Here is a 23,182-nt window from a genome sequence, read left to right on the forward strand (position 1 = left end):
CTTTCCTCTGTGAGTCCCCACGTTGCCCCTTTCTACTTGGTAAAGCAGCAAGCAAAAGCTCATCGTGGGACTTCGTGGGGTAAGAACAGGCTGAAGACCTTTAATGGTTCATTCATAAAGATTTGACACAGCTTAGTATTTTGTGATCCTCATTTTTAAGGAAACACTCGTGTCAATGAACATTTATTGTAAAATATGGGAAAGAAATAGGTTAAAACTCAAAGTAACAATGATCAGTGATTCTCTTTTTTTCTCTCCTTATTCCTGGGGGCTGAGTTCCCTAGTGCTCTTGGTGAAGCCACCACAAGGAGTGGGGCTGTCGCACATTTCCCAGCAAGGGTGAGCTCTGGACATGCAGCCCAATGTCACACAAACATCCCAAATTTAAAAAAGAGAGTAGGATGCATTACTCTTCGGCAGCTTTGGATTGCTTGGCAGGGCTGCATTTCTTGACAGCTTCTTGCTGCATTCAGGACTTCTGAATAGTTGGCAGAGCTGCCAAAGTGCTGAGAGATGTGGTTGAAGGTGCTGATAGGGAAGTCTGCGAGCACCCAACACCTTGTGTGCTCCTGTTGTGCAGAGTGGCCTCTCTGGGAGCAAGGTGCAAGTTCGCTTCAGCCTCTGAGCGGCCCGTTCCAGAGCTCTACCAGCCCCTATCCAAATGCTGGCCTGAACCAACCCTGGTTGGCTTGAGATCTGGTGGGATCATGGTGCAGCAGGGATAAGAGGCACTTTGTTCTCCATCGTAGCTACTCTGCAATTAAAGCCGACAGTCATGAGGCTAGATTTACTGCTGTGCTCTCGCTGTTTTGCATTGCACAACAGTACAAACAACCAGAGAGTGAGTGAAATCATGGTGCAGCAGGAATAAGAGGCACTTTGTTCTCCATCGTAGCTACTCTGCAATTAAAGCCGACAGTCATGAGGCTAGATTTACTGCTGTGCTCTCGCTGTTTTGCATTGCACAACAGTACAAACAACCAGAGAGTGAGTGAATTCGATCGGTGTGTCCTAAGGATTGTGAAATCTTCCTTCTGTATAAATTTGCTGGCTGAATTTTAAATATTATTTATAAAAGGGGCCTTTCCTTTTATCGTAAACATAATTTCCCTCTCTGTAGGGCTGTAAGACAAACGGTCTTAGTCTTCAAGGTAACTTTTTCAGTGTTCTGTCCTTAACAAGGTTTTGGCTCATATCCCCTGCAGCACACTTACTAACTGAAGCTATTTAACTGAGATGCTAAAGAAAAGTACTGTTTCTTCAGCATTTGGACCCAACACTGGCTTAAGAGAAATGTAGAGCAAGGATGGCATTTGTTTTGCACTGTTCAGAGCCTTTCTAAAATACTCTGAAGTGTGCTGTGGTTCTTATTTTTGGTCTGTTTCCTCTGTCTGCTGTTGCAAGTAGACTTTCTCTTGCTAATCTGCTGCCTGAAATACTCTTTGTTCAGGAAAGCAAGTCTCTTTCTGTTGTAATCAGGGCTAGGAATTCAGCTGCAGGGTCACTCTTGGTGCTGTAGAGTTCACTGACCACATTTTGCTTCTGGCAGTCCTAGCTTTGGCCCCTTTACACAGATCAATGCCAGGCTAACCCCATTTATTGCTACTACTGAATCAAAACTCTGCTTCTCCTATTTAATTTAGCTCAAAATAGATGTAATGCGAACAAGCATCAGCATGGCAAAAGAACCAGAAGAACGGGAGGAAGAAAAAAATGCACTCAGGATTTTTTTGTATTAAATAAACCAAATAGTGCCAGGCTTGAGATGGGAGGAATTAGTTTGCATTGTATCATTAGACCCTTTATAAAAATCAATCATCATCGTTGATTCTAATTTGCATTGGAGTATCAGAGTTTATATGGTTGTCTTCAGTTCCCTTTTTGTGTTTAAAACCATTTCTAATGTAACTGCTACTGCTTAAGCTCAGCCATGCATTTGGATTTCTTCTGAGTTTCTTAGTCCCAGATCAGTCTCCTGGTTTGCTTTGTTGTGGCCCAACTAGATGAGCCTCCAACCTTTTTGCTATATGACTTCCACCATTTACCACAGCATCAGCATCCTAGAAACTTCCAGACTTACTTCTGGTCAAGTGAAGTTGCTCTTGGCAGGAGCGTATTATTCTTGGTGAAGCTACTTGGTGTGGAGCACTTTGTAAGGCTTGTCACTGTGAGATGGGTTAGAAGGTTTTGTTAAAGCAAGCATGTGGCACGTTAGACTCCTGTGGCTATCAAACCCTATGGCTGGAATATGTATATGCATTTGTTCCCGTATCTGTGGCACACCTCAATTTGAGCAATTGTCGGGATCCTCAGGACTGGACTTGAAGTTTAGATGACGAGACCTTTGTGGTGTGGTTGGCATCCAGCCACCTTTCCTGGCCACGGCTGGAGTTACAAATTCCACTTGCCACACCTCATTCCACACTGCTTGTCAAATATGTGGAATGAGGCACACACACATCCTCAACCGATGTTCTTCTGAGCTGAAACTCTGTTGTTTAATGAGGTTTAGTGTTTCTGCTGAAAAACAAAACAATCTTGCCATGCATCCCTCCACAGCACCCTAGAAAACCTCTCTCCAATAATCCCCTTTGGTTCATCACCTTCAGGACGGTGTTCAGCAGAAGTCATGCTCTCACTCAGGTGCATCTGTAATGGGATAGAAGGTGGCTGCCATGAGACAAATCTGTAATTTAAGCGTTGTTGCTGAAGTTAATTGCTGCTATCTTCTGTTAGATGATCACCACAAGACCCCTGAAACCTTTCCTGTTTGTTTCAAATGCAGTTTTATTTCTGACATTACAATTCATCTGTTCCCAAAGGCAAGCTTTTCAAGTATTTGTTCCAGAGGGGAGACCAAAGCCTGTCAACTATAATGTTTGTTGTTTTTTTCTTTGTTTCACCACCCTTCTTCCCACTCTTACTGATTAAATTCCTTCTCCTTCTTCTGCCTGTGCTTTTGTTTTTCTCACAGATCTTTGTCGTTCCGATGGAGGATGCTTTGGTTTCCCACTCCCAATGAACGTGCATTTTGCATCTCTGTTGCCTCCTTTCCTTGCCTCCTGCAGGAACAGTAGTGCTGCAGCCTCTCTGCTTTCCTCCCCTTCTGTGACTGGGAGTGAGCTGATGGCTTCCTGCACTGCTCCTCTGGGCAGGAGATGTATATCAAGCAAAACAGAGACAAATAAGACAAAAGCTGCAAGGCCTTCCTGATGTTTCCCTCAAACTTTACCTGGTCCCAGATAAAATCCTTTGCAGATACTGTCTCCCAGACTTTAGCTGGAATTGCTCTTTTAAAGAGTCCAGATGTGTTGCTGTATACGATTGTCCCTTTATCTGCTCCTTTACCTGTCAGTTCCTTCTCTTGTGGTGGTTTCTTCCACTTTTCAGATCTCTATTGAAATGTGGTGGGATTTTTGCATGCAATTTAAAAGACTATTTCATTGTAGTTGATGGTTTTCTCAACCTTCCACCATCTCATACTTTTGATTCTCAAACTGCTCTTTTAAAGATTATTTTTTATATATATACTTCCAGATCTTGTAGTCTTGATTTTTCCTTAAACTCGTTTTTTTTCTATTACAGAAGCCAGGTGTAGTTCAGAGTTGTCACTTTGGCTCTAGAGAACTTTTCCACTTACCAGAATTATCTTACTGGTTATGACCATTCCAGATATTTAGCAGGCTTTAGTTAGATGAAGTCTTTCCCCCCTTTCCCACCAACCCAACAAAATACTTCTTCAGGTATTATTTTGAATGAGGATAATTTCGTATAAAGCTTATCCCTTCATCAGTAGTTAAATTAGCTGAGCCTCTTGGCAAGGGCCAGCTTCTCCAAGAGCTCCATTACACAGATTACCAAAAGGGAGATTTCATACCTAAATGCTTCCTCCACGGTGGCTGGTCCAGATGTGGAACTGTGTCACCTCACTTAACTTCTGTATTTTAAAAATAAGATAGCTATGTATTTTGTTTAGCTTTCATTTTCTTAGTGAAGCTGCCATTCACAATTTCAATTTTGAGCTGTACCTCAGAATCATCTAATGATATGGTTCTTCTTTGTTATTGGCTTCATAACACAGCTGTATGTCCTGTTGGTTTATGTGAATGTGAATTTATTTCTTGCTTTTCAATTTATTTTATTAATGTATTGTACTGTGGAAGCAAAAAAAGCAAATAGCTAGAGCAAGTGAGATAGCCATCTCTTGTTGATTGACCAGCATGGTGTTTTCTGCTTCTTTAAACATTTGCATATCCTTTTGTCCAAGTTCTGATGCTTTGCATGTTAGTAATGACCAGAGAAGCACAAACAGACTTAGAAGCAGGGCACACCATCCGAAGAAATGCATATTGTAGAAAAATTCATCCACTATTCAAAAGTTATGAGTGTGATTGTGGTGTCAGGTCAAGCAAAAGCCTTTTATTATAAAATTAAGAGTTTGCTGAGGTAGTTAGCAGGGTTCTGTCTATGACTAGATAGTAGATTGCTGCTTCATGAGGTTGGTGATGGCAATGATGGCTTCTGTTAGCATATAGCTCATGGTTATATGGATTGAGGGTTAATCCATCCTTGTGGGCAAAAATGCTAAAATTAGCTGCCAAATTGATGTTTTCATTATACAAGCTACAATGACTACTTGGAGAAATCCCCACAGGTCTGAAAACAGTAATAATCAAAATTGTATTTCTCAGCCTTGCATTCTAGAGTATCTTTTGCACACAATGGAAGCAAATGAACCAAATCTAAAATATGCTTTGTTCATATGCCATATGGTTGTCATCTTGCCAAGCACTCTTTCTTGCCTTCCAGAGCAGACTTCTGTGTTCTTTCCTCAAATTCTGTCCTTCACACTTAACAAAAAAATAGTTCCTTGACCCTCAGTCATATGCCTATCTTTTCTTGCTTTGTCACTAAATGTTTTCCTAACTTTAAGCACCAGAAAAGACATAAGACTAGTTCAGGCTACTGCATTGAAGGAACCTTTTAAATTTAACCGCAGCTGTGTTTAGCTTAGTTCAGGACTTTGGCCACTTCCCACCAGCCACCAAAAAGCATAACTACTCCTCTGAGGGTTTTCAAATCCAAAGATGGACAGATTTTAGTATGGGATGAGGATAGGGAAGTATCTGGGTCACTGACGGTTTTCAGTTCAGATCCCATGTGCCACATGGATAGCCCATTTCCAGAGCTCTGGGGAGGCTCCTGTCGCTGCATGCTGCCTCATATGTGTATTTTTAGCAGGAGGCTGTTCCCTGTCCCCGCACCAGATGTACCTATGCGGTGTTATGCTGCCTGTCCTGGGGTGTTAAGTAACCCATGTGCATTTTGAAATAGCTAATGATAATACGATTTTTCTTGTGATAGTGCTTGGGCTTTTTCACTCTCCTGCTTGTTATGAAATCTGTAGGCTGATAATTTTAATGGGAGTTACAAGAAGAGAGGAAAAAGTCCCAGCCAGCCTGGAAATGCATGGAATAGTAGCAGAGCCAAGTAAACGCTCCCTGTTGCAGTCTGTCTTAACAAGGACTTCCAAAAAGCCTGTCATTTCAGTAAGTTCAGCTTTTACCCTTTCCTTGTGCTGTTATCCCTCCTGGCAGTCTCTGTCCCTGTGGTGGGGTATCAATAGATTATAATTTTTCTGAGGTAAGGTCATTGCTTTTCTAAGTTCAACTATGGAAACTTGCTGGGAGGGGAAGAGGATGGGAGAGAGAAGGAGGAAAACCCAGTGATGACACAGAGCTCCTAAAAGTTGGTCCTTTTTGCCCAAAATGTTGCATCGCTGGGAGCGACGGATGAATAATTTAAGACTACAATTTCGTACTGTATTTCTAATTCTATACCAGCCTGAATTGTAACTGTTGAAATTGCAGTTCTGTTTACACTGTTGTCATAAATTAGATAATTACAAATGTATGGCTTTCAGTCCCTCTTGAGTTGGGTTTTTTTTTCTGCAGTTAAGTTATAGATGAAGCTATCTGTTTTATTGTCTAGTCTCATAATTACTAAAGTGGACACAATGTCTTCAAACTTATGATTCTGTCTGAGACTATTTTATTATTGGTTGCTCCAAGAAGCATCTGGAGAGTGCTTAGAGCTCTTTTGCATTAGAGCATTTTGAAGACAGGGTTTTATTGGATGCTTATAAATTGTCCCTTTCCTTTTCCCTCTTCATATGGCAGGAAGAGCAAATAGAGGCTTTATTGTGTTTTTCTTAAGCTTGGTAAGATGATTCCACATAAAAATTCTTGAGATAGTCTGAAGGTGGGTTTCTCGTTCTTTGGATGGTCAATCTGAAGTAGATCATGGTCTGTTGGTACGTCCAAAAATGCATCTTCTCTAGATGGGTCAGTTTTATCTCTTTCTGCTCCTAGGCAAATTAATAAACCAAATTTTAAAAGTGCAAAGGAAAGCAGGCTGATTCAAAGGGAGAGGCTATGTTTTTCATCACCACCCTTTCAAAGCCTCTCTGAATCAAAAGAACCATTGGATTGCGAAGGCAAGACCTATGCCACACCAGAAGCTCCCAGTTCAGCAATTTTCCCAGGGTAAAATTATAACTCATGTTTCCTCAGCACAGGCTGTAACTGGCAGCGTTCCTTCTACTTCTAAGGGTGAAATTGCTGCAGGGGGAACAGACATCTAATGTGCCTCTGGAAATTTTACAATGGGTGTAAGCCACCCTTTGTGGAAAGGTAGACGTTCTTCTGGAACATACCCAAGGGCAGGTGCTATTCATAGTGGAGTGTAAATTAACTTCAAATAAGGCAGTACGGGCTTATTTTTGTTCAGTTTCAGAGTCAAATCTAAAGAAGAAAAACACATTTCTCAAATTCTGACAGTTTATTATGATCTTCCAGTTATCCCACTGAAGTCTGCATTTTTATGGGTCTTTAAAATCTTCAGATATGACTGCAATTCAAGATGTTAATCTTTATTCATGTACTACTGATAGGATCTTAACTTGTAAACAGAACAGACAAATTTTAGCAATGTTTGTTTTTTGGTGTTGCTTCTCGCCAGAAGAGTATCGGACAAATCGCAAACTCAGTCCGAGAAGAGCGTAACCAGTTGGTTTCTTTCCCACTCAAAATTTGACACTGTCTTTAAGGATTTGTTTAACTTTGCATTCGAATGTACCAGCATGGTTCTGGCAAACGGAATCCTTTCCTTCTAAACCCAGGAGGGAGTATTTTTTTTCTTGTCCTTTTCTTATGTAAAGACTCTACAAAATATGCACAGAGTGCCTGCTAGAAGTGGATAAAAGACAACAACACTTGAGTGAGATGTCTGACTGAAAATTACATTATTAATATATCTCAACCTACAAGGTGTCCAACTGGGAGCAGCTGGAAGATAGTTGCCAGTGTTCAGAGCTGCCCTATCCCTTCCCATGGGGGGGTCTGTTCCTGGTCCAAACCCCAAGTATATGCATGGGGAGGAGGTGGATGTTGCATGCCTGTCTTTACTGGTGCAGGAGAGGAGCTGGGAGATCTCCATCCCTCATGGAGGCAGCAGGAGCTGTTCCCAGAGATAGGGGAGAGCTGCCTGAGCAGCTGCCTCTTTCAGGGAGGAGGTTAGGACTCTGGATGGAGCCCCAGAGTGCATAGGTATGTTACCTGCAAAGGTGATGTCAGGCCACACCTCTTGCGCCCAGGATGGAGTGGTCCAAGGTGTTAGGATCAATGGTGCTTGCTGGAGTGGATGAAGCCTTGTACAAAGGAAAGCTGGTCTGTCATTTCTGTCGTTTGCCAAAAGGTGAAACTTTCCCTTTGGTGTACTCACTTTCCTATGAAGTACAGGTAAATTCATGTTGTCTCTGGTACCTGAGGTTTGATAGAGGTAGGAGAAGAAAAGCGACCTATTTTCCAGGTTTAAAGGAAAGTAAATGAAGCTGTCCTCAGGGCAGCAGAAGCAAAGACTTCTGTATCAGCTGTAGTGTTGTGGGCAGGGCTGCCAGGCTGCAAAAGGCTTTTCAGACCTGGCAGCCTCTTTCCCAGGGACTGCTCATCTTTTTAATATGGTTTCCTTCCCTTTTTTTTATTTTTTAAAAAAGGAATCCACAGTGACTGCAGTCTTTCTCTGCTGAGACTTAGGGATCTCTTGGCACTTACTGGCTTGTAATAGTTTCTGCAGTATTTGCAGGATTCCCCTTTTGCCTGTGAAAACGAAGAAGGCTGAGCAAAGGTCACCGGGGTGCTTTGCTGTACACCTCATGAAAAACTTTGAGCTGGGCATGTACCAGTTAGAGAAGCCTCAGACTGGGGAGTTACGCTTTGTTTTGGTCACAGTTTTATTGCTAGTTTGACTAGAAGCTGGTGGAGAACAGACAAGCCCCTGGTGGAGCAAGTGTCCTGAAATGCCAAGTATCCAGTCAGCCCGTATCATATAGAGCACCATTGGAAGCAGCACAGCAGGTCTGTTGACCTTTGGTCCAAAGTCCTCCTGCTTCTAAACCCTGTGTCCTCCAGCATGTTTAGGGGATGTTTTTGCCTCCTGCATCCTGGGGTAAACACCCTGTGATTATACAGTGTCAGGTGGGCAGTGGTGTGCTTGTGCAGTAATTGAGAACAGCTTTCAAATCCGGTTTTGCTTGTAAATTAAATGGCTGCTTTTACTGAGCAAGAATCAAATCAGCACGTCTGAAGACCGTAAGAATCACCTACTTAAAGCCAAAGCAGCTAGTGGATGTGTGTGTGTTTGGGGGTAGTGAATCTGGGCTGGACCTCCAAGTTATATGTGCTTTTTTTTTTTTTTTTTTTTAAAAATGCAATGGTTTGAAGAATCAAATCAGCACGTCTGAAGACCGTAAGAATCACCTACTTAAAGCCAAAGCAGCTAGTGGATGTGTGTGTGTTTGGGGGTAGTGAATCTGGGCTGGACCTCCAAGTTATATGTGCTTTTTTTTTTTTTTTTTTAATAATGCAATGGATTGGTGAAGGTCCTGCTTGCATTATGGGCTTAAGTACTGTGCCAGCCACATTTACCACTTGCTTGACCAAAGAGTAGAGAGTGCGCACAGCAAGAAACGGACAGGCAGTGCCGAAGAACAGAGCTTTACTTACAGGGCCTGACTGTAATATATTAAAGCATTTGCACTGGCCTCAGCACTGCTTACCCAAACAAGCAAGGGGCTAAGTTAATCTTCCATAGAGAGTACGCATTTGTAGAATATCTTGAAGTAGGTACTAGACTTTTTCTTTTTTTAATTCTTCAGTTTCAAGGCTCATGGGAATTTTCAGAGAAGCTTATAAGCAGTTGAGAAGATACATCCTGTCCTTGTAAATCTGACCTTCTCCATCTTTTGGACTTACTGCTGTACTGGTATAAGTGCAGGTTATCATTTGACTCCTGTCCTTACTCCTAAATCATTTTTCTGCAGTTAATTTGAGATTTTTTCTTAAGGTCTCAGTGGCCAGTTTCTGATGAAGGTGTGGTTAGGGTTGTTCTTCTGAAGTTAGTCGTGTGCTGCAGGCTCAGCTACCAGGCACTGGCATTCTCAAAGTTTCTTCAAGGTCTTGTCCAAGACTGTCCTGCCTCTCCAGGTATGCAGCTCTCTCTGCCAAGGACAAATAGCTTGCTTCCCTCAGCCCTTTACCTTGCATTTGGTTCTCTGCACTTGTGGCATTTATTCTAGGTCCTGATCAGCTCTGATGAAATCTCAACAAGGCTCAGTTTACCGAGGAAATGCAACCACAGGCTCCCCAGCAGCTGCAGCACTGAGCGAGTGTACGTGCTCAGCAGTGCTGGCATCTTGAGGAGGAGGAGGAGGCTGTGAGCAGTCACCGTGCAGGATATGGAGCCAAAGGACCCTCGTCTGGAGGAGCTGGATTGGTGTTCCACCAGTGCCTCTGGGACAAGGAGGATGTAGCAGTGAAAATTGTCTTGTCAGGTAAGTGCTCCAGTCACCACTGCTACAGCCACTGGCTATGTTAGACCCCTCTGGGTATCTCCATCCCCATTCTCGGGCAGCCTTGTGGCATCCACCTTTCTAAATTGCATTGCTGCATGTAATTCTGAACATAGTACTAAGTGCTGCAAACATGTCACTGGTGGTGGGAGGAGTGAGCAGCTGCTTGGTATAGTAGTAGGTCTTCTGCTCCTCTTGGGTGCCTCAGCATCTCAAGAAAACCTTCCTACTTCTCAGGCTCTCTGTTGCATTTGACTGCCTTGCATAGGATGATTTGACCTTCTGTCACATCTTGTCAGACGTTCCAGATTTAAAATGAGTTTTTTTCTTCAAAGGTCTAAAATAATAATTCCTGTACTACCACTGAGTCTTAAGTGACCTGCTGTCTCAGCTGACTGTGGCACCGAATTGCAGCTGATAGTGTTTTAGGCCTTTTTTTCATGAGCCACTCAAACACAATTATTTCGGAGTTCTGCTTTATAAACATAATTCGTAATGTTCAGTGTCAGCATCCTAAAGCTTGCAGCTGTGAGGGAAAGAGCTCTCGGATTATACTGATGAAAAGCAAAACATGACAGTGCAATCAGCATATTTTTGCTGGGGAAAACAATGTGCTGTTTCTTTTTTTGTAGACCCAGTGGCACCAGTACAGTCCAGCCATCTCCTCAGAGATCTACCGGCCATTGGTGTAAGGGGGAAGATGCAGAAGACAGGGCATGGATGTGCTCACTTGTAAAGACTTTTTGGCAAAGATCTGGGCAACTTCTTTGTGCTTCTGGGCTCTTTAGAACAAAGATGAAGATGGCATGTGTTGGCGTGCCTTAAGAGACCAAAATGTGCACGTGGTTGTCTGACCACCTTGCAGGTCTCTGTCTGATGGGCCAGCATAACTCAGTGTCATCTATGGATGCAACATATCATGGCCATAGCAGTGTGAGGATATCACTAGCGCGAAGAGGTGCTCAGGGTGGAACTTTCCCCTTCCAGCAGAGCAAGCACATGGGATTCCTTGACACATAGCTCTCTATCTCTGCGTGCTTGCTACACCTTCCAGAAGTGCTGTTTGTTCTGTACTGATGTTGTTTATGTTGAATAAATGCTTTCTCCAGCCTCTTTGTTGTGGCAACTGTTTTTGCTTAATTGGAAAAAGTGGGGGGTACTTGTTTAAGCATTGTGGTGAGACATGATCATGATTTTTTTTTTTTTAATCTTTAATGAAATGTGTGTTTTGAAAAAGTCACCGTCAAAATGGGGACACTTACACAGAAACTGAATCTTGAGTAGTCCTAATGTTCCTGGTTTAGATGAGGGACTTGAACTGGGCGTTCCCACCTCCCACAAGCATCAGCCTCCTATTTCTTAGAGACAGGTACATAGCTGTCCATGACGTTTGAATTATTCCTGCTTTATACTGAAAGAAAAGGGATTTGTTTCTCCAGCTTCCAAAATCTGTTCACTGTTTGGGTTCATTCTCCATACAGTGTATGTGTTCAGAAGAGACCTTTCTACTGAAGATGGCTAATGTGGGTGTGCTAACTGCTCTTGCCAGCTGTTCCTGCGCACCAAGCTTTTGTAGGGAGAAACACCCCTTGTGGCTTGCTGTTGTGAAAAAATTTAATGAATGCAGACAGATTTGATGCTTTATTATAAACTGCTGCATTATTATTGTTTCTAATGTCTAGAATACGTAAGACGATTTTTTTCACCTCCCCCCCCAAAAATGCAAGAGAGTTTGAAATGTGTAACTTTGAGTTTCTCAGCAGTAAGAATTGCCTGGGCTGTGACAGGGACCATCTGGTAATTTTAGAATTTGATACGAAGGCTAGAGATACAGCAGATTGACTAGTGATCACTTTAGTTAGTAGAAGCTCAATTTACCAACTTCGGCTTGAGCTGGGCTGGTTCACAGTGAAAATGTTGGCTACAATAAACCTAGCCAGCAAGGCCTAAACCCGCAACCTAAAATTATCCCCACAGTCCTGTGAGTCAAGTAGATGTTTTGTACTTGAATGTCAGGCCTCCTGTGAGTGAGCTCGGGTTGTCTTGTAGTGGCATGTGTTTTGTCAAGGTTTCTGGCTTAAGAAGGGAACTGGAATGACTTTACTCAAGACTAGAGAGTGTAAATAACACTTCTGAAACCGCTACTATTCATAGCAGTCTAACATGAGGGAATATTTTGAGCAGAGCAGGAAGCCTCCTGTCTCTTTGTTTTTTGTACGCTTAGCACATTGTAACATCTTGCGTTCTTCAGATATCTCTCATTTCTTCCACTTGCTACCAGAAGAGTGACAAGGTTCTTAAGTTGTTCTTTGGGTAAGCATCTTGGTCCTACAGCTATTCTGTTTTTTCAACCCAGATAAAGGCTTATTCTTTAACGATATTCTTGAGTGGAGTTGGGGAGAAGACTGTATGGAAGAAAATGAGAGGAAAAGAAATCTGAAAGCTCTCCTCCATGGTCCTTAATACCCTTTGGTAGAAAGACTTCTAAATCCTAAGGAATCTTGTTAACCCTTGGGAGGAGGAGTTCAGGCAGGGCTGCTTTTGTTTCTGTGCAGTCTATGGGAGGGCTTGCCTAGAGCAGAAGATGAGAAGCGGATTCAGGTATGCTCAGAAGACTCGGGCATATCAACTGCTTGCTGTTGAAAGACTCCTTCAAATATTGACAAGAAAGCAGAAGAGCCCCAAACTGCTCTAATAGAGCAGTGTTTTTGTGAGCTGAACCAAAACTGAAAAGTTTTATGCTACCTAAATGCCTTTAACCTGCCTAGCACACAGATTTTAACCTTTTGATTTTATAGTTTCAGGAATAAATTAATTCTGATTGAAAACTTGTAGTCATTTAAAAAAAAAAAAAAAAGTTGTTGGGGAAAAAAAAATATGAGTACTAATAATGATCAATATTTTACAGGATACTTGTAGTATTTTTGTCCATAGGCATTGTAAAACCTGGTATTTCCTCTTCTTACTTCTTTTTTTTGTTGAGTAAATTTAAAAATGTTTGAGAAGAAAAGGTACCAAGTGGAAAAACTGACTGTTGGCAGATGAGGAAAGTCACTGCCCACCCAGCCTGTGCAGGCGCTACCTGTGCTTTCTGTCTCACTTGTGAATTAAGTTGGTGTGGTTCCTGAGGCAGGTGAACAGCCTCTATGATTTCCCATGTGGGAACAGCCATGGCTGAGCTATAAACCCTTCCTGGGTGCAGGTCTCACCTTCCTGACACCAAGCACAGCAAGGGAGCCTTCCAAAGAACTTTTTGATCCTTGTGTCATCAGCTGTTCTAGATAGCTTTCTGGATCCCAATGAGTTTATCTTCTATTACTCTCTTCTCTCTTCCTGTAATTGTTTCTGAGGAATTATATTTATGATCACTTTAGGTAGCAAAGCTTAATTTATCAGCAGTGCCTTGTTCTAATGACTTTTTACCTAAACCTGTTCACTTCCATGTTTGTAGTTATCCAGTGCAAGCCATGTATTTCTTCAGACTATTTGCCCGTGCTATCCTTTCTGTAGCTGAACTGATACAGTGATTCAACTAAAGCAGTGATTAAGCTCTGATCTGTTAAATGTCAGAGTGGTTTTAATGCCATACCCGCTGGATGGTGGTCTTCTGTGCTGCAGCTGTGCTAGTAGGTTGTGCCACATAAAAGAAGCTGTTTTTTAAGCAACTGGTTCTCTGAATCCCATTTCTACTTTAATATCTTTGGGGCAACTGCAAGCAGAAACATCATTGCCTAATTTCAAAGTGGTCTCCAAAACAGTAGCGAACTGCTTGGTCGAGGAAAATGTGCCTCATGAACTAAAGCTGGAGCAAGGCTGGCATTATTGTATTTAATATCTAAATGTTGAGCAGGTGGACATTGTTTCTGGAGGCACAAAAAATAAAGGCAACTTAAAGAGGGAGTGTTTAAAAAGAGGAGGGTGAAATAAGATAGCAAAAGATTTTATAATAAAGCTTTTTTATTTCCTGGGAATTTTATTTGGTAAACTGTGTAAATGGCAGCTTGGTTAAGTATGCTTTTTGGAAACTGGTTCCCTTTTCTTATGGTTTTGTTTGGATTTTTTTTTTGCCTTGTAAAATGCCCACAGTCCTTTGACCTATTCCCATCCTGGCAGTGATGTTTATACTGCACATTCTTCTACCTTTTCATGCAGCCAGCTCTATCGCAGCTATGCTGAATGAGGTCCCAGCCTAACTGCAATATTAACCCTGCAAATCTGTTCATTTTCTCCTGAGCAGCCCCAGGCAGGGTATACAGGAGAATGTGTCCAATTGAAAAACTATTACAGGCTCGGTGGTGCTGCAGTGTGCTAAATTGCAACAGGGCTGTGTTTTTCTGCCAGAGAGGATCCAGCAAAGGGAGGTCGTGCTGTCTGTCTCATACAAGTTACAGAATTTGTTTTTTTTGTTTTAGTCTCAGCCTTTGTTGATTATTTTATTTTTTAATATTTTTTCAAACTGTTTGTCTGCTTTTAGGTACTGCAATGTGTTTCCTTTCTCACACCCGCTACTTTCCTCCTGCTAATCGTCCAATGCGTCCTTTCTTTTTCCCCCCAGTTTGGATCATGCCTTGCCTTCTTACTTTTGCCTTTCCAGTTGTTATTTTTTTTCTTCATTATTTTACTAAATATCATACTGCAGATCAGTAGCATCTTGGGTGGTGGTTGTATCACATAGCATTTATAGCAGACTTCAGTTTTGCATAGCGTGTGTACCTTATTTTGTCTGGACTTGTCTTCATTGCGCTGCAGGCACCTCCTCAAGCCATTGTAGTGATTAAGCATGGTATTTCTGCAGATTTATATTAATTTCTGCTTATAAAGAAACAGAAGAAACCCAACCCCTCTCCCCCCAACTTCTAAACTATATATTTTTCTCCATCCCCTTCATTTTTATCAGTATGTGACCTAAGCTCACTTTTGCGTATGAAAGAAAATTAGCTAAATACTTTGTGGTTTATAGATCCTTTTTGTTACATATTACTTGGATTTATTGTGCAACGTTGGCCTGTAAATCATTTCAGTTAGACGTTTACCTGGCTCGTGTTGCCTTTATGGTTTACGTCTTTTAACAGCCATGAAAAATGGAGAAGTGTTTTCAGCAGTGGACTTTGCTAGTCTTAATACCCAGTAACTCTCTCTCTCACGGCCGTGCTCCGCTCCTTGCGAGGTTTGCTGCCCAGCTCTGTGGAGATGTTTACAAGGAATCCATTACCTTTCGCAGCCGAAAGACGTGTCGAAAGAACAAAGCGAGTTTTGTGATGAAGTGTACCTGACTTCTTGCTGCTTTGCTTACCTTTTAAATGTAAAACTTAGTAATTTGCAAGGGCTTTTAGTTCTCAGGGCATCCCTATAAGATTCCACCCCGGTAGGGAGCTTTTCCTCCAGTCGAAAGCGGGGCTGGCTCCAAACTGCTCTCAAATGCGTTTCTATTTTAATCCCAAAGTTTGAAGGCAGCCTGCCTTACTGGCTCCAGCACATCGCCCTGCCCTGCCCCACCCGCCGCGCACGCAGGCTGGGGCTGCTTTTTGCTGGCATTACAGCTCTTCCTTTGTGACTAAAAGTTGGTTTCATCAGCAAAGCATCGGCTCCCGCTCTGCTCCCGGAGCTCGCCCGCCTTGGGAAGTCGCTCAGACCTGCAGCCTATGCGGGGCACGCGGGGGCACCTGTCGCCATACGTATAACTTTTAAATGGAAAATGTCTTTCTCAAAGGCTGTCGATGTCCAGTGGTCTGCAGTCCATGAGCAGTTGACTAGTCCAGGTGTTTCTGCTTCTGTTTCCGTGCTATGTGAATTGGGAATTCAAGAGAAGAGTGTGCAGGATGGAGGAGCTGAGGGTTTGTATTTCTGTTCTGACTGTACGGCAGTGATGGAGGGCTTGGGAAGGGACAGAAAGTCTACCTGGGGTCTTCTTAAAGGAAAACAGTAATTGTTCTTGGTCTTTCTGTCTGCAGCTTTTTCTGTCAGAGCCTTTATCAGCTCTTAAATATGAGAATTACTTTTTTTTTTCTTCTTTTTGTATGGATTGTCTGTCACAAGCAGCATGCAGGAAGAACTTGTTTTATTGAACATAATTTCTACTTTGTGGGGTTTAGCACAGCATTTTGCCCCACTTACTTAAAATGTAACCAGTTAAGACTCTTAGAGCTGGATTGATTTCTAAAACTGCCAAATATTTGTCTATGCTTTAATAAGATAAAAATCGGAAGCTGAGACTATGAGACAGTGCTATTGATTCAAAACTGTGGGTTTCTGTGAAGTTATTAAGGAGATCATTAACCCAGGTCTATCTCTTCACAGGACAGTCGGCCCAATATGTCAAGACCTCTGATCACTAGATCCCCTGCATCTCCATTGAACAATCAAGGCATCCCCACTCCAGCACAGCTCACAAAATCCAACGCACCAGTTCACATTGATGTGGGTGGGCACATGTATACCAGCAGCCTGGCCACGCTTACAAAATATCCTGATTCCAGGTAACTTTAAAAAGCTTGTTCTGCATGTCTTTGGCAACTCCTTTTCTTCCATTTCATGCTTGGACCTCCTAGGGCTGTCTTAGAATGATAAATTTAGTTCCGTTTGTTACAAAATTAAATTAGGTTTCTTTGTTCGTTGGAGGTTAGAAACTGACTTTGCTTTCCCTGCTCCACTGTGTTTTCAGTCAAATGGCACTTCTGCAGATCCCTATGTCTGTGTATGAAACAAAGTCTATGGTAAAAGAACACTTACTTTCTACCACCTAGAATTCTGGTCTTGTGCCAGAGCACCCATTCTGTGGTTTATTACATTTAAAAACTAGTAATACCGCATTTACGTCCAGTTGTGGGGGTGTTGGGGTATTTATTGTGTTTTTTTTTCTTTTGGATTAGTAACCACTGTCCTGTACTATCAATGTGTAATCTCAGATTTGTCACTTGAGGTAAAGTCGTATGTAAGAAACTGTAAAATGGCATTAACTGAAAACTTTTTACAGAATCTTAAAACTTTTCAAATTATTAGAGTCTTAACTCTCACGTACATTCTGAGTGAAACTTTTGAGGCTATGGTAGCTTATTGGTATTAAGCAGTTAGAAAACCTGCATGCATGTGTAACCTGCAAGTGGTGTATATAGAGCAGATGAAATAGGAGTGCAGCTTTAAGAAAACAACAGTGGCATTGAATACAGTGTGTGTGGATAGCACATTGTGATGATTGCAGATAAACACTGCAGGGCTATTGTGATACTAGGAGTTGGTTATCAGTTTGCGGGTGTTTATTGTGTCTGCAGTATTAGTCTATACTTTGCCCTTTGTGGCCTGATCCTGCTCTAGAAATTAGACAGTGTTACCTTCATGGTCTTTCCACTCAGAGAGTTTTGGAGTTTCTTGATCCTGCAAATCTGACTTGCCTTTCTAAAGGGTACAAGGCATGATTCATGGGATTTGATTTTGTTCTAAGCACAATTTTCACTGGTACTACAGCCCCTGCAGCATTGCCTGTGTAGTTTTAGGTGGGACTGGAGCAATGCTTCTGACCGTAGGAGCTGACAGGGCTAGAAAGAGAGAAAGTAAATAAAGATGTATGAAAGAGAAACCACTGGGCACATGGCCTTTCTTATGACAACCTCCATAAGGAAGACCAGGGAAATAACAGAAGGCATGTCAAAGCGCAGGCCTGCCAGAAGAGATTGAAGCAATGTCTGGAAAAACTAGAACTGTTCTTCAAAAACCAAATCTATCATTTTGGGGAACTTTTTTATGACCTGCTTGTGTTCAGCTACTAGGAGTTGTGATTACTTAGGTTTTTTTCAGTGGTTGGAATAGTGATGGTGTCTAAAACTACTGTTGTGCTGTATGAGAGGCTGCTGCTATTAATGCATGCACCTTCTGTGTCCGTGCCAGATTGACTGGGACAGCATATTGTTTTAAGTGAAGAAATACTAAAATGTCTTTCATAAGTGTGTTTTGTGGCAGTGGAATGTAAGCTTAATGCATTCTGTATTCAATTGAGCCATTGTAGCACTTGAAAGTGGAAGCTATGCCTGTAGTATCAAAGCTGGTTTAATAAATTAAACATTTTAAAGCTCTTCAAACATAATTTAAAGAAAACCCAAAGTCTGAGTTGTAGTCATTCTGTTTCAAGTCGTTCTGACATGCACTTGTGTTTCAGTTCTGACAGAAAGTGTCTTTTGAACCCCTTGATGAGTGAATATTTCCAGCATAGCTGTTAGAACCTGGAATTCCCAGCCACTTCCAGAACTTGAGAGTTTGGTTGTGGGTTTTTTTTAACATTAGCAGCTTCAAAAGAGCAATTATTAAGCTCGTTTGGATGTCAAGACAGTGGCATGAAGCAGTATGCTGGCAATCATTATATAGTTGTTAGGGTTTTTGTCTGTGAAATTTTACCTTACCTTTTTTTCTTCAGTGAGGGGGGGATGTGTGTATGTAGCTCTCTATAGATACGGATATGGTGAGTGCTGGTTACAAATTATCCAGTAATATTTCGACATTAATACATGTTGTTCCTTGAAGCCTGACCTGGTCAGTCTATATCTACAGTCTTTGTTGGTGTTAACCAATCCAAGTTTTTGGTCAACATTACTCGTATGTTTTTCTACTGGTATCACGTGTGTGAAGGAGATCAAAACTAAGGCAAGGCCTCACAGATGTCTTTGGGCCAGTTGAAGCCTCCTGAGGCTTATTGTCATATGAAGTATTGTCTGTGAAAAATAAGGTCTTGATTATCTTGCCTGAAAGAGCAGTGCTCCAGGGATGAGTCAAAGCATAGGTTGCAGGCTCCAGCATCTAACAGGTTGAGACATGAAAGTCATTAGGCTTCTGACTCGTATTACATGTAGTCTAAGGGCCAGAAGCCTAAAATGAACCTTTCATCTGTGGGCCAGGTACCAGAGTCATCTTTCTTTGTGCGATTGAAATGGTGATATCCAAACCAGCAGCTTTGGAGTCACTGTGGCTTGTTGGTGTAAAGGAGACCTATCCTGATAGAGCAGTCTCTGTCTTTGAGAACGTGTGTGCTCTTCCTTCTCCTTTTAGATCATCCTATCTTGTGCCTCTCTGTTTTCTCGTTCTTGGATAGTAGAGTAGGAATCATAGAATCACAGAATGTTTTGGGTTGGAAGGGACCATAAAGATCATCTAGTTCCAACTCCTCTGCATGGGCAGGGACACCTCCCACTAGACTGGGTTGCTCAAAGCCCCATCCAGTCTCTCCTTGAACACTTTCAGGGTGGGGACATCTACAATTTCTCTGGAAACAGTACTTTAAAAAAGAGTTTCTTAGATTATATGAGGTGAAGACTTGTAGCTCACAGGGCTCATTTTCCATAGTTCTTTTGTTTAAATCCCCCTAACTGGTTTGTACCTTGATATGTGAAGTGCCTACTGACAGGTATCCATTCATTCTTCCAAAGCAACTCAGGTGTGACTATAAAATCATCATTACTTATACTAGGTCCGTGCCCTTTGCTATGGAAAGACCATTGAGGGCTTCTCTGCGATGTTCTTGTGATTGAAGAACACAAGGAATTGGAGCCTGTCTGTGTTTTGGCCAAAGGCTGAGATGGTGAAGCAATCCAACAGACAAGCAGCTTATCTAATAGATGGTTTGAATTGAGTAATCCTAGAACTTTAAATTCTGAAGCTGAAATAATGCTAAAAAACTAGCAAACACCAAAATTAATTAAAAAACCCAGTAGCATAGAATTCCAAGGAGCCCAGTTATATTCTAGACCAGAGAGAACCTACTGTTTTCACAAGGAAGATCCCATATGGTTATTTTATCTTGTCAATAGGCTTCATGTTCTTCCAAGACACCAGTGAGGCCATGCCTCAGACATGATCTCATGCAGCTGAGTAATACAATTTGCCAGACTTAGGCTTCAAGAAGAGTCAATTTGAATCAGTATATATACCAAGACCACCTTATGTAAGGTCAATTTGCTGAAAGAAATAGTAGGGGTTTTTTTTAATGCCTGAGAGGGTGGCAGGTGTCCTTTTTTGTAGCTCTGTCCACCAAAACTGTACAATTGGTGCATTCACCCATATGCAGATTGGTCCTCCTCTTTTTGAGGTGTTGACTGATGGTTATTTGTATGCCTGTGTGAATGGACCAAACGAGTTGTTTCTCTTTTGTGAGGAGGCTTATGTTTTTGAAATCTGTTCTGTTTTGAACTACTTCATGCCCTCCTCTTCTCAACAACCTTTGATTTACTTTAAGTCACTGGATCCGAAGGATGATATTTAGCAACACAAAGTGGTCTGTTAGAGGTTTGGGTGCACTACATTTTTTAATTATTTTGGTTTTTGCAAGTGAATATTTTTAAAAACAGGTCTGCTTTCTGCTGACCAGAGAAAAACACTCTATTTTTTTATTCCAGAGAAGATGGATACAAGATGAGGGTCTGCTAAAGGAGCCTTTCTTCCTTGAGAGCTGAGGCATGTGTATGCTGCCCATTGGTCCCTGTGGTCACCAGGGAGTTTGAGGCAAATGGGTTGAATTTTAGGATTTCTGAATAGTAGAGAAAGAACAGACCTGTTAGTGCTGATATTTAAACCTGAGCAGCCTACTCCCCTCCTTTCAGAGCATTATCATCTTGCATAGGATTGAACCCTTTGCTTGGAACTGTCATTCCTACATCTTTTGGTGTTAATCCTGTCTGTATTGTATCTACTAAAAGCTACTGTGCACCAGGCAAAGACAACCTCAACTGACTATCAGAACTAAATGGGAAGATGCTTGATTATATGGGCATCAGCCGTCTGATATCTCTGGTATCAGTAATATCAGCAGCGTTGTCTATTTCATATGTTCAAAGCATCTGGATTTTTAATTAGTTCTGTCCAAGTCATCTTGTACAAATATTTGCATAACACCATGGCACTGGATTGCCACATCCTGTATTCCTACCATAGTACGGGAAAATATTATTAAAAGCCTTGCATGTATTTCTTTGTAGAACCTTTTGGGGTACCTGTTTACATTGCTGCATCTCCCATCTTGAGTTACTCCCTGCATATGAAGATGGATTTTTCTTGTATGGTATTTCACAATACTTCCAAATTTCTGCCCAGGGCTGTTTCAGGTTTTCATATGAACCAATTCATTCGTGTCCCAGTTCTCTTACCCAATCTTTACTCTCAGCCCTCAGGGAAATTAAATTTCACACACTTGGATCCAGTTAGGACACTGGCATTTTTTGTCTGGTAAGGGGTTTTTTGCATCAAGAGCACAGAATTATTTAGGAGAATGCCCAGGCTGTTCTTGGCCTTTTTCAACAGTTGGTGAGCAAGACTTACCTTTCATAGGTTATGTAGGTAGATCTCTAAGGACATGTTATGAATTAGGCAGGTTAACACTGTTTGCTTTTTTCAGAACTTTGGCATTTTGTTATCGTAGACTGTTCCCAGTTCCAAAACAAGGCACCAGTGTGGCCCTTTGTTCGAATTTCTGTGCATTACAACACCATACTGTAGACTTATGGTTCAGTACATCTGTTGTGGTGAAGGTGTTCTGCACTTTGAGCAGGGCTCCCTCTGTAACGCCACCACAAGAGCAGCTCTGTCACAGGTTTCCTACTCATCTTGGATAGTACCTCTCAAATTGCTTTAAGTGATGCTAATTGTTTAAAGAAATAAACCCAAAGGTTTCTGACTAATGGTCATCAGGGGATTTTTTATTTTTTTTTTTGAGGAAATGCTGAGTGCTGAGTGGGTGCAACTGTGTCTTCGTTTCTCCTCTCCTTATTTAGATTCATCTTTCTGAAAGGTACATCTCTCATCTATGGAGGTATTTGGTGATCTTCCTAGAGTACCAACATCAAAGGCTGATGAGGTGGTAGTTCATAAATCACTATGACACTGAAGTAGCTAGACGACAGTAGGCTTGCAGTTTTTGAGAGCAAACGTTTTGTAAGTTGGAAGAAGCAAGTTTCCTTGGGTGTTTTCAATACTGCTGTGCACTAGCTCTGTCTGCTGTGTTAGCATGAGTGGTCCAGGTCACAGATCTTTTATTATTTTTTAACATTCCTGGCAAGGGGGGGAATAGGCAGGAGAAGTTGACAGAGGCTCCATGTGATCTTTGTTACCTATCCTGGCTTGCTCATCTAGTTATTCACCTTTTATATTTCATCACTTGATTGCTGCATGGTCTTATGGCAGGGGAAAGGAAGGGCTTGGGATAAGAAAATACACTGAGTCTCTCACTGACTCTGTGACCCAAGATAGCTGATTTAACCTGGAGCTTTGGTTGCTTCCCACTAAGGTTTAAAAATAAACACAAGTTCTAAAATACTTTGGGATGATGATTGAAAGTGTGTTAGGCAGTACAAGTTTTTTTGGTTGGTGTAACCACATGCAATCTTGAGGGGAAAACAGACACAGTGCTGTGACTGGTGGTACACTTTATGCCTATTTCAAGACATTCTGAGAATTTACACAACTGATATTGTAAAAGAAATATTTTGTAGCACACATCTGTCAATAAAAAGTTGAAGGGTTTTTTCTCTGGTCCTGGCCGGACCAAGATTATCTCTCTATATCTCTACATGTGTATATTGAACTTAGGGTACGTATTGACCTGATTTGGCTCAACTAATGATCACCACAGGTGATCACCACTGTTGCCTCAGTAGAAGTTAGTATTTTTTTAATCTTAGACCTGTAGCATGTTTAACTTGCCAGATCAGCAAGTAATTGCTGTTGCTTGTAATTGGTGACTAGGTAAAAGAAATAGCATGATCAGATTAACAGGTTCTCACATTGTGTGGTCAGTAACTGGTGGTGAGTCATCACTGAAAGGGCCACGAATTTGATGTTGTCCTGTTCCAAGTGTCAGCAAAAGTGTTTTTGGGTATTATTTGTATGGAGGATAAAAAGCAGTGTTTTGTACTTGGTCGTTGCTTCTGCACACAAATGTGTAAAATGATGGCAAAATGGAGATAGTGGATTGTTAAGAGTACTCTTTGCACCTGTGCAGACCCAGAAAAAGTAGAGATGCAGACTTTTATATTCCAGAGGTTCATGCCATGCTTAAGTATGGCTGTAACAGTGTGGATGGAAATATTCAGGGGAATAAATGTCAACATTCAGGAGTGTTATAAAGCTAAAGGCTTCAGCTCCTTATTTCTGAGGCTAGTACTCCTCTGAAGTAACAAACGTGTTTCTTGAGGGGAAAGAGGAAAATCTATATCCGTATTGTCAGTATGTCTCACAGATGCCTTTCCCAGTAGACTTGTGTGAGGTTGTATGGGTTGGATCAACCTGTAAGTCAGGGAAAGA

At 41.7% G+C, this 23,182-nt stretch overlaps 1 protein-coding gene across 2 annotated transcripts in view; it reads left to right on the forward strand.

Moving 5' to 3' along the window:
• Positions 1 to 23,182, forward strand: part of LOC104396924 (BTB/POZ domain-containing protein KCTD1) — a 67,041-nt gene that overhangs the window by 16,932 nt on the left and 26,927 nt on the right. The window contains exons 1-2 of one of the 2 annotated variants that reach the window (XM_010006834.1): positions 15,429 to 15,693; positions 16,205 to 16,383. In XM_010006834.1, coding sequence (XP_010005136.1) covers positions 16,220 to 16,383 — 164 coding nt within the window. In that variant the 5' untranslated portion in view covers positions 15,429 to 15,693; positions 16,205 to 16,219. Of the gene's footprint in view, positions 1 to 15,428; positions 15,694 to 16,204; positions 16,384 to 23,182 lie in introns of those variants that run through there. The other variant, XM_010006833.1, reaches the window with a different exon arrangement.

This window comes from Chaetura pelagica, unplaced genomic scaffold (genome assembly GCF_000747805.2).
Source record: "Chaetura pelagica isolate M959 unplaced genomic scaffold, ChaPel_1.0 scaffold109, whole genome shotgun sequence".
Taxonomy (NCBI): Eukaryota; Metazoa; Chordata; class Aves; order Apodiformes; family Apodidae; genus Chaetura; species Chaetura pelagica.